This window comes from Heterocephalus glaber, unplaced genomic scaffold (genome assembly GCF_053883595.1).
Source record: "Heterocephalus glaber isolate CG9 unplaced genomic scaffold, H.glaber_assembly_v1.0 deba00001586, whole genome shotgun sequence".
In the NCBI taxonomy this organism is placed as follows: domain Eukaryota; kingdom Metazoa; phylum Chordata; class Mammalia; order Rodentia; family Bathyergidae; genus Heterocephalus; species Heterocephalus glaber.
In genome coordinates this window covers 103,501-118,233 of record NW_028258364.1, presented here as the reverse complement: position 1 = coordinate 118,233, position 14,733 = coordinate 103,501, and the positions used below count along the sequence as shown (strand labels likewise).

The 14,733-nt window shown below is 37.3% G+C and overlaps 1 protein-coding gene across 1 annotated transcript in view; it reads left to right on the top strand.

The window, feature by feature from the left end:
• Positions 1 to 14,733, top strand: part of Pde5a (phosphodiesterase 5A) — a 144,511-nt gene that overhangs the window by 88,397 nt on the left and 41,381 nt on the right. The window contains 2 exon segments of the mRNA XM_087193237.1: positions 3,263 to 3,438; positions 4,880 to 4,939. Coding sequence (XP_087049363.1) covers positions 3,263 to 3,438; positions 4,880 to 4,939 — 236 coding nt within the window.

The following is a 14,733-nucleotide window of genomic DNA, read 5'->3' as shown; positions in this document are numbered from 1 at the left end:
AACAGGAATAAATTTGGCCAGAAATATATACCATGTGTATGAGGAAACCTGTGATTGTACCAAGTAGTACCAAGGAACTTAAAAATCTTAACAAGTGAAATAACATTTCCTGAGTGACTAGAATCTATTTTCTAAGACATTGTATCTCCCCAGACTAGATTTATGCCAATTTTTATGCCTATACTTATAAAAGGGAAATAGGGTTGATCAACATTCATAAACATTTACAACATTTACATCTAGATGATGTATCAGAAATCAGTTGGTGGACATAGAATTGCTTTATCAGAAATTAAAATGATGTTGTAAAAGTAACATAGTTAAAAAGACTGTTATATATGCTAGAAGACATATGATGGAAGAGAACAGGAAGTCTAAGTGTAGACCTAAATCTAGAATATATGACAAACTATGGTTTATAAATTATTTCAAAAATATTAAAATTGAAATCCCCAATACTGCAAAAAAATAAATAAAATGTGAAAAAGTATATGTTTTGAATATTGTTTTAATTTATGATTGCAGTTATTAATTGGTTTTGGCTGAGTAGTTTTTTTATTTTGGGTTCTGTTATTAATGATTATGTTTTATATATGATATAATGATTCAGATTTTTATGGTATGACATCTCACTTTACCAGTTTTAAATTTCATTATTCATTCTTTCAGATCATTAGTGATGTAGTTGTAAAAGCTTATTTGGAAATGTACTCAAGCTTTTAATTTTCTCAAATGAAGAACCTCATTTGTTTGTTATAAACCTTCATGACTTTTTTAACATAGGTATTTGTTTGATAGAATCCGATTTTCTGAAGGATGTAGAGAAATCAGTGGGATTATCATGAGTGCTATATAAATGTGACTGTCCATTCCAGTTGCAAAGGAAAATTAAATTATTTGCTTAGATGGAAGAATTGTCTTCTGTATCCCTTTTCTTGCTTGAGCCTAATTGTGAGTCAGTATTTCTGTATCTCTGATAGTAGAGTCTAACACAGACACATTTTAGCTGTTCTGCTCAGAGCTGTAGTTGTTACAGCAAACCTCTGATATTTGTGCACTTAACATTCCACTCAAATGATTTGTGAGCAGTTCCAGAGATATGGGATAATATCTCTTCATTTATTCATTCAGTGGATTGTGACTGAGGCAGATTTGAACCACTGAGCAGGAGACTTACTTAGCAAGGCCAGAAGCCTAGCAGACTACTTGATGTCCACATCTCAGCCCCTCTTTGTTGTACTTTCCTTGCTGTAATTCTTACTAATAAAAGAAAATCTTGTTTATAAAAAAGGGCCATCATGTAGAAGATAACTTCAGTAACTATTGAAAGGCAATTCCTCTCTGATGGGAGGATAAGGGCACAAAGCACAAGACTCTCAGGCAAATGTGATCTGGAGAATGGCCAGAAACCATTCTACAGGAACAGCTCCATGTTTATCATGTGGGGATTCACAAAGGTTAGAGGACATGACCCTTTTGTTTTTACTATATATGGAGATATGTGTTTTTAAGATAATGAATGCTGATTGTAATTTAGTGTGTGGCTTTTACTTCACTGTCTAAATTCATTGTCTTGTTTGAAAGTTTCAGTGATAGTGAGATAGTGTTAGAGAAATAGTCCCTCCAGCACTTGTGCAGATAGAATAGCCTGTAGATGTCTTCAAGTAAACAAAGAAGAGCCGAAAAGGAGAGTCCAGATCATTTATAGCATTAAAAATGGAGAAAAGCAGCAGTGATGATAAGGGAAATTAATATGTAACCATCTATCCTTAGACTCTATGAAATTCTCCAGGAAAAATAAGGGATGACAAACTATAATCTTCATGGGAAAGTAATTTGGATCAGAGCTGCAGTCCTGCTTTTTTTAATTAATTCACCTTTTTTTTTTTGAGTTTCTGTTACGTGCTAGGCATTTTGCTAGCTGAGGAAGTAGAACTGAAAAATAAATAAATAAACAAACAAATTGACTAATTAATAATTTCAAATAAATAATAAAATAATTACTAATTACTAAATTAATGAATAATTTCTAAGATAGTTGCAGCCCAGAAAGAGAGATAGATGTTTTTCTACCATGGTGCTCCAGGTGACATGTTAAGGCCAGAGAGAAGAGAAGGCAGGAGGCCTCCAGCAGCTCATCATGAAGGAGGAATAGGGATTAATGAAGAGGCAGGCAGCAGGGTAGTGGGCAGCAGCACAGGCCTGTGGAAAAGCAGAGGTCAAGCAACAGCTCAAGCAAGATGCACCTAGAGCACTGTGGGCAGCAGTATGCACTGCAGAGAGAGCCTTTATGGCTAGGCTGAGCCAGGGGTTGAATTTGAAACCCACACTAAGTGGCTTTGAGCAAATGACACAACCTTTCTGAGAACCCAATTTCCTCACTTGCAAAGTAGAGATGTTCACATCTACCTCCCACAGGGCACAAATAGTAGAAGTCCCTTATATTCAGAGACAGACTGATAAAGACTCTAACAATGTATTTTACCCAGAGGTAGGCTGCATCACCAGACTCCTTCCTCATGGAGTGACCACTAGGCTCAGAATCTTACAGAACGATCAGCTCAAAACAAAGATCTATTATAACATTGACATAATCTTCCATTCTTATTTGACAGCATGCTTGGTTTTCTAAAAGAGGCCAGGACTTGAAAGGTTATGACAGTCTTTAAAGATATGATCTATTTTCATTTCTGAATAGTCATTTTTATTTGCATTTATTTGAAGTATAAAAAGTTGTCCACAGATGTGATTCTTCTCAATACCCAAGTGCATATTTGAAATTTAAGACTACCTGTATGAGTTGCCTATTGCCTGCATTCTATTTTCTATGTAATTGTATTTTTTATTGTGTTTTAATTTCTGGTTTCTAAGGAAAGGAAATATTTGTGACTCAAAATTCTGATGTGCATCAAAATTGTTCTCCTGGCAAGTGTACAAAAATTCAGTTAGTTTCCTGAAGACAAATTGTCTTGGGGTACTGAACTGATTTGAAAGTCTGGAAGAAAATAGTACTCTAGGATTTTTTGAACACAGACAGTGTACATTGAGGACTGTGTGAAACTAATTCTCATGTAAATTAATTCAGTAAAATAAACAAACAGTAAACTTTTCTAGTTTACATTTGTGGAGAGGTCCATTTGCATATTTAGAGATGGTAGGCATTTCTACAAGAAAAGTATAAGACAATCTTTATGTGTATTAAAGCTAGGAAAAGCTGTGAAAATTCACAATAACATTTGCTTAATTTCTTGGATTGTTACAGGGGTTTGCCAACTTGTTAATAAGATGGAGGAGAATTCTGGCAAAGTTAAGCCTTTCAACCGCAATGATGAACAGTTTCTAGAAGCTTTTGTCATCTTTTGTGGCTTGGGGATCCAGAACACACAGATGTACGAAGCGGTGGAGAGAGCCATGGCCAAGCAGATGGTCACATTAGAGGTGGGCTCATGTCTAACAGGCTCCCAAGTCTGCAGCAAAACACTCAGCTTTTACTTTCTTTGCCAGCACCTCATGGTGTGGGTTGGTTCCAGCATTAGAGCCTCAGCAGAATTCCTGTGATTTGCATAGGAAATCTTTATCCTTAAAGAGCTAAGGAAACAAAGACAGAGTATTTGAGAAGCTTGTCAAAGGCCATTTGACAAACCAAGATTCCTACTGCTTGTTCCCTTAGTCCTCTGCTTTGTCTGCAAAAGTCATTCTGGACTTTTGTAATCCATTCACACTGATGTCTACTGCCACTGTGGCCTGTCCCTTCTCTGTACTGTCTGAGTGTCCTCATCTGTCCATTAGGACTCTTCCAAAAATAAAAAACCAAGACAGCAGCAAACATGAAAAATTCCCTAGGGACTCTTAGAGGATTAAAATGAGAAAAGGAAAAGAAAATCAAGGAAAAGCAGGAATGATTTCTTTGTGTAGCTACAGACTTGTGGAACCCTCTTTCTGACCATTCTGATTTGGTAAGTCTTACAGAAAGGCTGGGAATGTTGTCTGTCAAAATACAACTTTACAATGTTTATTTTAAAAATCTGATAGATATTTAAACTACAACTTCCTTAGCTGAAAAAGAATGTCTCAAATACTATCCTCTTACAGTCGATCACTTTCAAAAATGGAAATGATTCTCATGTTAAGTTAGAAGGTAGTAAGCCTGACTCCCAACATTCTGAGGGTAATGCTAGGTGTACATGTTGGGAGTAGAAAGTTGGATCCTGGAATTCCTTGTCACACCTCTTATTAGATGTTGGCTTGCAGCTGAGTCACGAGAGTCCCTGAGCCTTGGTGTCCTGAACTATTAATGGGTGGCTGTACAGGCCAGCACTACTCTTCTGAGCTCTTGATTTGGATGAGTATAAAGGGATTCTACATCTATGACATTATATCCCAGCCATGAAGTTCTCTGTATGAATTCTCCAGTGGTTACCAGCCTCATCTGAGAGCCACTTCAAAACTGTTTTCTAGAGATCAATTTTAAAATGTCAATCTATACAACAGAGTTTTTTTCCCCCTAATTCTGTACACAAGCAAAACTAAAGTCAGTATTAAAATATCTTCCAAAATAAACTGTAGACCAGGTTTGAGCCAATAGTTATTTCTGGGGGGCTTATAAATACTAATGTGTTTGTTATATTAACAGTTTGTCAGAATGAAAGTTATAAGAGTTGTCTTTGAGAGTAAGGCATATACCTGTTTTCTGAAGCAAGAAATGGAAACTCAATCTGAGATTTTCCCTCTGTTGAAGAAAACAGTGAAAAGATTTGCCATTCTGAGGTGCCTACTTCTCTCTCCAAGAAGGTTTAGCAGAATTCCAAGCTTGAAATTCTAGTCCTCATTCGTTCATCCCCTCCTGTGTAATATGGCTCCTCTTTGTCTTACCCTGTAGGTTTTGTCGTATCATGCTTCAGCAGCAGAGGAAGAAACAAGAGAGCTCCAATCTTTAGCGGTAATTCTCTTCTTTCTTTTTAAAATGTACTAAGCACAGCTATATTCACTTAATACATATATATGCTTTCCTCGGGATACCTGCTTCTACTATTTGCAGTCCCCTGGATACTTAATCAAATGTGGTAAATATTTACATGGACACTAATAAAAATATTTAATCAACTCTTTGCTTGCAAGAGTACAAAGTTACTCCTACTACAAAACAAGTAATAACATATATTGACTCTGTAATACATTATATCATTCTGATTTGTTTTCCAGTAATTGTTATAATCTTTACATCTTTCTAAGCTCAAAATTAAATTTAGCTTTCAGTTCCAGGGGAGATGGAGAGAATAATGACAACAAAGACTTTAAAGTTTGTTACCAGTAACCAACTCTGTGTTGTATGGGGTTGAGCATGATTTTGATTTCTGACCATATGGCTCATGGCATGCTATCTGAAACTGGGTTCAAATAAAGGTCAGTTACTGAATTCTCATCACATTGTTGCTTAGCGTATGATGAGAGAAAAGCACATTGATAGGTAAGTAGAGTTCTCAGCCTTGTTTGGGATTGCTTCAGTTGAGGTACATGAAGATTTGAGGCACATATGATGTTGCAATCTTTTTATTTTAAATTTCCTTGAGATGATATAGATAAGGTCTACATAAGGAATATAAAGTGTGAACATATTGAGATTATAATTGTCATCATGGCTTGCTAGGTGCTAAATCTTTTGGCCCTTACATACATTTTCTCAAGTAAGCTACACAGTTATGCTGTGAAGGCCTACTGATACCTGGAGAAGCTAGGTGACTTGTTCAAGTCACACTGCCACACAGGATACTATACACAAGTTTACACTTCATTGTACGGCACTGAGAGACAATGAGAAAGAGGATGTAGACTGAAGACTTGGAGATATTCCCAGTTGAATTGGAGAGTAGAAAAATGAATTATGTGCCAAGAACAGTACAAGAATCTTCACATGATTTTTACATAAAAGGTTACACATCTTTCAGGGGTGGCTCATATAGACTTTACTATATTTATCATATGCACTCACAATATCATCTGAAGTGATGCATAATTTTTCAGTTGTTTATAGAGGCATTTAACTTCAAAGTATCATTCACTCAAAATTAATTGGCCCATTTGTCTATTCCTTCTACAAGTATATAGTTTTCAACTAAATGTGTTCTGTGAGTTGGAAATTATCTCTTGGAAAGATACATGTTGAAGTGCACAGACACCATGGGGTTATTAAGTTATTGCTCAAATGCAGACAAGGTTACGCTCTGCCATGTGTGATGTTTTAGATAAATAAAAAAGGCAAATAGAGTAATTTCTAAAGATAATGCTTTAAAAACCACTAGTATTTTTAACTTTGTTTTTCACTTTGAAAATAGCAGTAATCTTTCACAAAAACCTGAAAATTATTTTCTCTATTATGTTTATAATTTTAGCAACAGAAAAACACTCCACAATAACTGAAAATTGCTATATTGCATATTGTTCAAAAGCATCTGTTGTCCCATTTGGAAAATAAATTTCTGGCAGCTGCAGTGAGAAATTTAGGTTCACATAGCTGTGGGTCAAATAATTCATTTAAACTGGTTGAAATTCAGCAACTGATTTCAATTCTAGTTTTCTGTCAACTGAATAAAAATTTTTATAGCCCCAAGAACACAGGTGTTTGCATCATCCACCAATGACCAAAATTGTTTTGTCATGCGTCTGATCGATTATCTCTATTTAAAACCTAAAATAAATTGAAAATCTAATAAATAATAAATAATAGTATTCTAAAAAATAAATGTTTTCCTTTCATTTTTGAAAACTCGTAAGAATTAAATAATATACTGAAATATATTCTGCCAGTATCCAGAAAAGTTCTCTAGTTACAAAAATGTAATTATTTACAGCATCCTTATTTTCCCCCAGCTTTACTTGAGTTTCTTAATCCCATTTTTAATCTAACCTTTTCTTCACTTAAAAGTAGGTATAAAAGAAATAAGGACTTAAACTGAGCATTTTGCCATGTGCCTTTTAATGATCCTTAGACACAAGTTTTTGAAATAACAGAAAAAGAACCCCAGCTGACCTGGTTATGGTTATTAGAAAGTTAAAATATCAGAATATAACAAATATTTATTATACAAACAATAGAAGTGAATATGTGTTTGATTGACTAATTGCCTGTTCTGTCTTCTGCTCTTGTTAGAAGAGCAGTAAATAAGAACAGTGTATATGAAAGTACATAAGCTTCTCAATGTTGCCATTGCGGCGGTGGCAGCACCATTCAGTCCTTATAGCTCTACCACAGTGTCTTTGATCATAGGTGATATAGCTAGAAGCAGTCAGACACTTTTATGATCCTGAAGGGCCTCCTATTCCAAAATAGCAAAGGGAAGAAGGTGACCACTTGAGGGGAATTTTCCAGGACAGAATCCATCTCATCTTGACCTTAACCTTTCAGAACCAGTGTTGATCAGGCACATATGCAATTGCTGCAGTTACAGTTGTTAGAGGCAGAGCCAGAAACTGACCCAAATCTCTGCTGCCCAAGTCAGTGTTAGCATACAGACCAGATTCCTCACAGCAAGGTAGTCATCACAGTCCTTTCCTTTTTAATAAATCTAATAGATAGCTAAATTATAAGCTGGAAACATTTTGAGCAGATGATTTAAGCTTTAACTCTTGGTAAGCAGTGCCGCTGAACAATAGTAACCTGTGACATCCAGTAGACTTTGAAGCAATCCTTTGGATTTCCTGTGTGCTATCAACTGATACTTTCATTTGTATGGAAGTCCTTTATATTAACTGGGCTATGTCTCTTTCATATTGGCAAGACTTACTAGATTCTCCATTTGGTTCTTCCCACTTTCATTGACACACTAATCTTACCTGTGTGGTTTTGATTTCACTAGTGGATGACTTCCAGGAGTCCTTTTACCTCCAAAGTGCAGAAGCACTGTTCTTGAGCTTCCTGTGCACACTACTGTGTATAGTTCTAAACACCACAGTTTTCCTGTCAGTTCTATATGTAACTAGGTAACTAAGATCTATGTGTATCAGTCCCAATTGTCATAAGTTGACTTTGAAGTTGTACTTACAAATGTAAAATTTTCAAACTATTTTTTAAATTTTTTTATTTATCAATACATGTTTTAGTACATAATATTTGCAAACCTTCTGGAGAGCTGGTACATGTACATAAGTCATCTTAATTTCTTTTTTTTAATCCCTTTCTCTCCCTTCTCTTCTACCATTTCTTGATCCCCTTCCTCCTTTGGGGGGAATACGTGTTTGCAGTACATAATTCTTCTACACCTTGTGTGGAGTTGATACCTGTACATGACACATCTTAATTCCTTTTTTCATTCCCTATTCCTGCTTTAGATTGAATGGATATCTTCCTTCCCTCTATCTCGATCCCCTTGACATTATTACAGCCTTCTGTATATGATTTTGAAAAACTCTAAGTTCATTATCCAAGATTTTTATAGTCTGTGCTTCTTCCCTACTGAGGTTTGAAGGGATCCATTTATATATTCTCAGAAAGAAGGAAAAATCATATTACATGTTGATCTAGTTATTAAAGAAAGAATGAGTCTGGTCTCTGTATGCTTTAGTCACTTTTACTATGTGTAGATTTGGTTGCACACACTGAGATTCATACTCATGTCCCTTTTAATGTACATGCATTTCTTTCTCATCTATATTTGGATTCTCTTCCCTCTCAGAGAAAGAAAGTCTATTAGCTTGTATGTTTTTTGATCATTCTAAAAGTAGGGAGAGAGACAGTTGCCCTCTGTGGTGTGTACTGTGGTGGCTATGACAGAGGATTTATTCGAAGGCAGGAGCTAAGCTACTATATGTGGAAGAGGCCCCAGGAGGAAGATCGTGGTCAGGGCTGACACAGAGGTTGGGCACCTGAGAAGAGATTTCACCACACAGCACCAGCTCGACCTACCAAATAGCTTGTATTAATTTATCCCTGAAAATAATTTTCCTAAAGAAAAGAACAATTGAGAGTGAAATGTCTTTTCTTCTTGACCTTTATACTGAATGAATATCAAGGAATAATGAAACAGAATGTCTTTGTAAATCACTGAAACTAATTGGAAGAATTTGACATTTTATGGAAGAGAAAGTTCTTTTCAGACTTATTTTAATAAATAACTTCGAGAATAAGAACCCTTTTCTTACAGTTGGCTATGAGAGGTTGTTTCCATGTTTTTATTTTGCCTCTTGAGATTTGATACCTCAGACCTATGACAGGCAAAATGCCCCTGATAGCAATGTGCCCTTTTTTGTGTAGAGAACACACAAAAGTGTGAATTATGTAGCCAGAGGGTCCATGTCATTATGTCCTGCTGAAGTTAGTAGGGACTTTGCCACAGGCTAAATATAAGCTTTTTTCATGAGGCAGCTACCAAAAATAAGAAACTCAATAATTATCAAATGATCATTGTATTTACTTTACCCATGTGTATTATTTCCCATGAATACATGTTTTGTTGGTTTCAAGGAGACCATCTACTGTATATTATTTTCTTAAAAGTTTTATTAATCTGCTGACTAAACAAAAAGGCACCCTCCATACTTGTATGAAGGGACTGCGATGTGGCCCTTATTTTGTGTGAGTGGCCTTCATAATGAGAAATAGCTGAAGGGAAGAACCAACCTGGGGGATTGATAAAGCTCAGGAAAGCTTCTCCTTGACTAAGAAGGTAGTGAAATGTGGACTTAACAGTAGCTCTGTTGCTGTCTCATTAGGGACCACTTGTGTATATACTACCAGCTTTCTTCTGTTACTGTGCTTAAAATGCTGTGTATTTCAGTTATACATGTGTCTTACCTTCTCCATCAGACTATCAGTTCTTGAATCATAATAATAAACAATAATAGCTACCACCTACTGATTACATAACAAGAATATGGTTTATGCTTTGTTGAGTGATTGCATGAATCAATCAGTCAACTAATAGATTCTACAAGACCATACTTGTACTTGTAGAAAGCCTATATCCTATAACCTCTGTAATCTAACATTTAAATACATATATATCTAGCTCCTGAAGTTCATTCAATTAGATTTTATTACTTTATCCTTGAAATTATTATAAACTTAGAAGTAATTTAACAATTGGTTAAATATATAAAATAGCCTGCTAACTGGCAGTAAAACCAGCCATGTTAAAGGGCACTATAGTCTCAGGCAAGTGTATAACTTCTCGGTGCCTCAATTTCTTTATCTGTAAAAAAGAATAATAAAAGTACTTATCTTACAGAGTTATGGTAACCAGAGTTTTGGTGTATACACTTCCATTAAGTATTAATTACTGTTAATAGTGGTAATATTGGTGGGGGGGGAATCACTTCTCAGTGTCTGTTAATAGCTTTTAGGTCTTTATGTTCCAATGATTTTCACACAAGCAACTCTAATAATAAGCACTCAAGAAATTATACAGATAGGTGGAAAACTTACTGGAAGAAAAAGCGTCATGTGTTAGGAGAACAGATGTACACCTGTTGTTCATAAAGTGTAACCAGTTCTCTACTTTCATAATCCAGAATTGACTTCTGTAAGTATCTTCTTACCAGAGCTGCTAACTTTTGGAAGTTTTGGGAAAACTTTTGGGTCACCGCTTTTTCAACCTGGGTTTCCAATTTCTTGAAAGTGAGAGAATCAAACCTTAGTGACTCTGTAACAAGCTGAAACTGACTTTTTAAGACTACAGTAAATTCATTATGCAGATGAAAGAAGAAAATTAAGTATAATTAAAGATTTTAAAAAGTAGGTAAACCGAGTAATTGAACTATGAAGAATAAGTCATATATCACAACATATTTGTTGTTTCCACCACAGTGTTAATACTAATATTATTCTTGTCATAGCTCTTTGCCAAATTAAATTTATATGAAACATTTCTGCATAATATGGAGAACATTTCTGCATAACTAGTTAGGCACTTGATGAATTAAAAAACTTATTTAATCAACTTCCTACCCCATATGGGCATTATATTAGGTACTCCAGATATAATAATAAAGTTTTGTATGTAGAACATTGTTATATAATACTATAGAATTACAGTCATTAAAAGCACTATGACTGAGATTCAGGGCATCATGAAATTAAATAGAGACACTAGATTCAAGTGAATGGTCTGAGATACATGTCATTATCCAAATCTGTTCAAGTGCCTCAATTCTGTTTCTTGGCATTCTACTCCTTCCTGCTCAGTGTTCTAACTTTCACGTAGAGGGGGCAAGTCTGTGATTTTAACTTACACTGTAATTCAGCAACCTGCAGTATAAGACTGCATCTGGGTTTGGGCTACATCAGTGGTGCAGGGATATTTTAGGAGCACCTATAAAAACTTTAGTTTCTTGACCATGATTTCAGTCAAAAATTTGAAGTATAGAGCCCTTTATTTTCTTTTTTTAATCCCTCCAATGAAGGAAGCAGCAGGCAACCCACTTTGCAGTTTTTGCCCTTCATACTGTGACATGGGAATCAATACCGGGTCCACATAAAGGAATTTCATTTAAGTAACCACAAATGATCATTTAAATGACTATTAAGTGCCATCAACTGTTAATAACTTCTCCTTGATGCTGCATCCCTCACATTTCACCATTCATCAGAATCAGTAGAAGACTTATAGCAGCCAAGTTGCCAAGCCCCACTTCCAGCATTCTGACTCAGTAGGTCTGAGTTAGGGCCCAAGAATTTGCATTTTTAAAAAGATGCTGCTGCTGGTGGTGGTGGTGATCCAAGGATCAAACTTTTGAGAGCCACTGCTGTGATGGAATCCTGATCCCCCTTTGCCTTCAAATACATCCACATCAATTCTCCAATCCTAAATTCTTGACCTTGAGAGTCTTTCACCTGAAACACTTTTATTGCCAGAGAATCATAAGTATTCAATTGTGGGTAATAAAAACTATTTTAGCTATTTTAGACAGAAAATAATTAAGTTCTACCAAATTATTAGAAGCATGATGAATGACGCCAGGAATGAGTGCCAGAAAACTGCTACTCTAGCTCTCTATGGGATCTTCTTCACAGACTAGAATCAGAAAGCCATTTGGCTACCCTTTCCCTCCTAAGTTAACCATGCTAGATAAGTCAGGAATCAGAAAGTACTGCTTATACCACAATTCATCCTCGAGAGCCCCACTTCTACCCCCTCAAAAAATGCATTTCTCATCTAGCACTGTGTTAGTTTGAAGTTCTAGTTTCTTCCAAATATATACCTTTGGAGAAACAAATCCATTTATACTCCAAGCTACAAGAAAGCCAGAGAAATGTGTTTTTTAGGCCATCAGAAAAGGGTTGAAATAGATACTAATGGGGTCTTGCTATGGTATCTGTCACAGGGACCAGTGCATGTTTCCCTGATGCAGAGTAGACTTACACAATGAGAAAGGGTTGGCTCTATGATATTGTGAGTGTGTGCATTCTAGGCAGAAGAGAAACAGTTAAAGAGGCCTGCAAGTGAAAGAGTATTAGTTTACCTTTAAAACAGATGGCAATTTCAGGAGACTCAGTTTTCCATTTAGAACCTTATTGCAGTAAGAAGAATGGCTACACATATCCAGTCCAACACTCCTCTATACACACACAGAGGGTAGAGGGTCCTCTAAGCCAGCAGTTGTAGACTCACTCCTCTCCCGCCTGTGAGGAAGTGGGGCCATGTGTATGAATCACGCACATGAGAAGATAACAAAACCATAAGGACAGGCTGCACCCATCAGTTTACAGTAAGTGCCACTGAGAATCAGGGATGGAATGTGGGCCCTATTTGAGAAGATCCCTGCAAGGTTCAGATGCCACTCATAGTATGGCTTTCGGTTTCAGAGTGAGAAGGCAGTAAGAGGTGCTGGAGTCCTGTGGCCACAAAGGCAAACATTCCATAATCTGAGAGTCCTTAGATGAAACCTTAGAGACAGGCTGCTCCAACTTCCTCACCTTACAGATTTGAAAAAGTAGGCAGAGAGGTTAAATACCATATTCAGAGTGATAAAGTCGGCAGAACATCAGAGCATCATGCCTTTTCACCACATGCTTTACCTTGCATTTAGGTTTTCTTTTTATGACCAGCAAGCATTTAATGCTGAGATACAAATTTGGTAGCTGATTTCAGACTGTATCAGCTGATGATCAATTTAATATTTAATTCTTTATCACTCAGATGGTATGTATGTAGAACAATGGGTTTTGATTTAAGATCCCTGAGAAACAAATATTTTTGTAAATCCAACTACTGATTCTTTAGCCCAAGACAATCCTAGATGCAAAGGTATTTCCAGTTCTACTCTTAGTGAATCCCACTCTCAGAGTTGATTTTTCTTTCAATATTTTCAAGAATGATGAAATAGACACACACTGAATAAGCCTGCTGCAGACACACAGGTCCTGAGTCACACAGAACATGCTGAATCAGCCCGATGCAGTCAGGCAGGTCTGTGCGCGCACTACTGAGGTCCTGAGTCGTGCGGAAGATGCCTAATCATCGCGCTGCAGACAGGCAAGTCTGTGCGTGCCCTGCCGAGGTCCTGAGTCATGTGGAAGACACCGAATCACCCCGCTGCAGAGAGGCAGCCACCTGATTCCACACTACAAAGACGCAGAGAACACCAGACCACCACACCAAGGTACTGAGTCCCACTATTCCCGGCCCAGAGGTAGGGGCTTATGAGCCATCATCCCACTGCTCCTGGTCCAGAGGAAGGGGCTTCCCAGTCACCATCCCTCCCGCTGGTCCCAGCCCAGAGGAAAGGGCTTTTGGAACACCTTCTGTCTCGCTGCTCCTGGCCCAGAGGAAGGGGCTTCTGGGCCACCATCGCTCCCACTGTTCCCGGCACAGAGGGAGGGGCTTCCGAGCCACCATCCCACTGCTCCTGGTCCAGAGGAAGGGGTTTCCCGGCCAGCAACCCTCTGGCTGCTCCCAGCTCACAGGAAAGGGCTTTTGGGTCACCATCCCTACCGCTGCTCCCGGCCCCGTCCCACCTCACCCAGCTCAGAGGAGGTAATCCATGCAGGTGCTAACAGCCCCCCACCCAAGTCAAAATGAGAAAACACATAAATAAGTCTCAAAACCAGACTTCCAGATCACCTACAGCAGCCCCAAAGGGAAATGAGATGGAACACTCTGATACTCAACCACCTGGACCCACTGAACTGGCAACAAAAGGGAATCTGGAAAAAATGAAATCAGAAATAATTTCTCAGATAACAGGAGAAATTGTGCCCCTAGTGCAAGACATGATTAATAAATCTAGAGCTGAGGAACATGATGGAATCCCAACATAAGAAACAAAAGGAATCCATAAAACACGTGCAAATAGATTTCCAGGACATGAAAAACTCCACTGAAAGTCTACACAGCAGAATGAGCCAGTGTGAGGACAGAATTTCAGATATAGAAGATAAGATTGCAATTAGTGACCAGGAAAAGAAATATTGCTTCAAAATTATAAGGGAACATGAGAAATCAATCCAGCAGCTGCTGGATGATGCAAAAAAGAATAACATAAGACTGATTGGGCTCAATGAAGAAACAGGAGAGACTGGAGATGACATAAAAATTCTCTTCACAGAAATAATGGCAGAAAACTTCCCAAGCAGGGGAAAAGAGCTTGACATACAGATAAGTGAGGCATATAGGACTCCAAATAGCCTTGATCAAAAAAAATCTATACATAGGCATATAATTGTTAAGATTCCAGCAACACAACAGAAGAACAAAGTTCTCCAAGCAGTCAGAGAAAAGAAACAAATCACATACAAAGGAA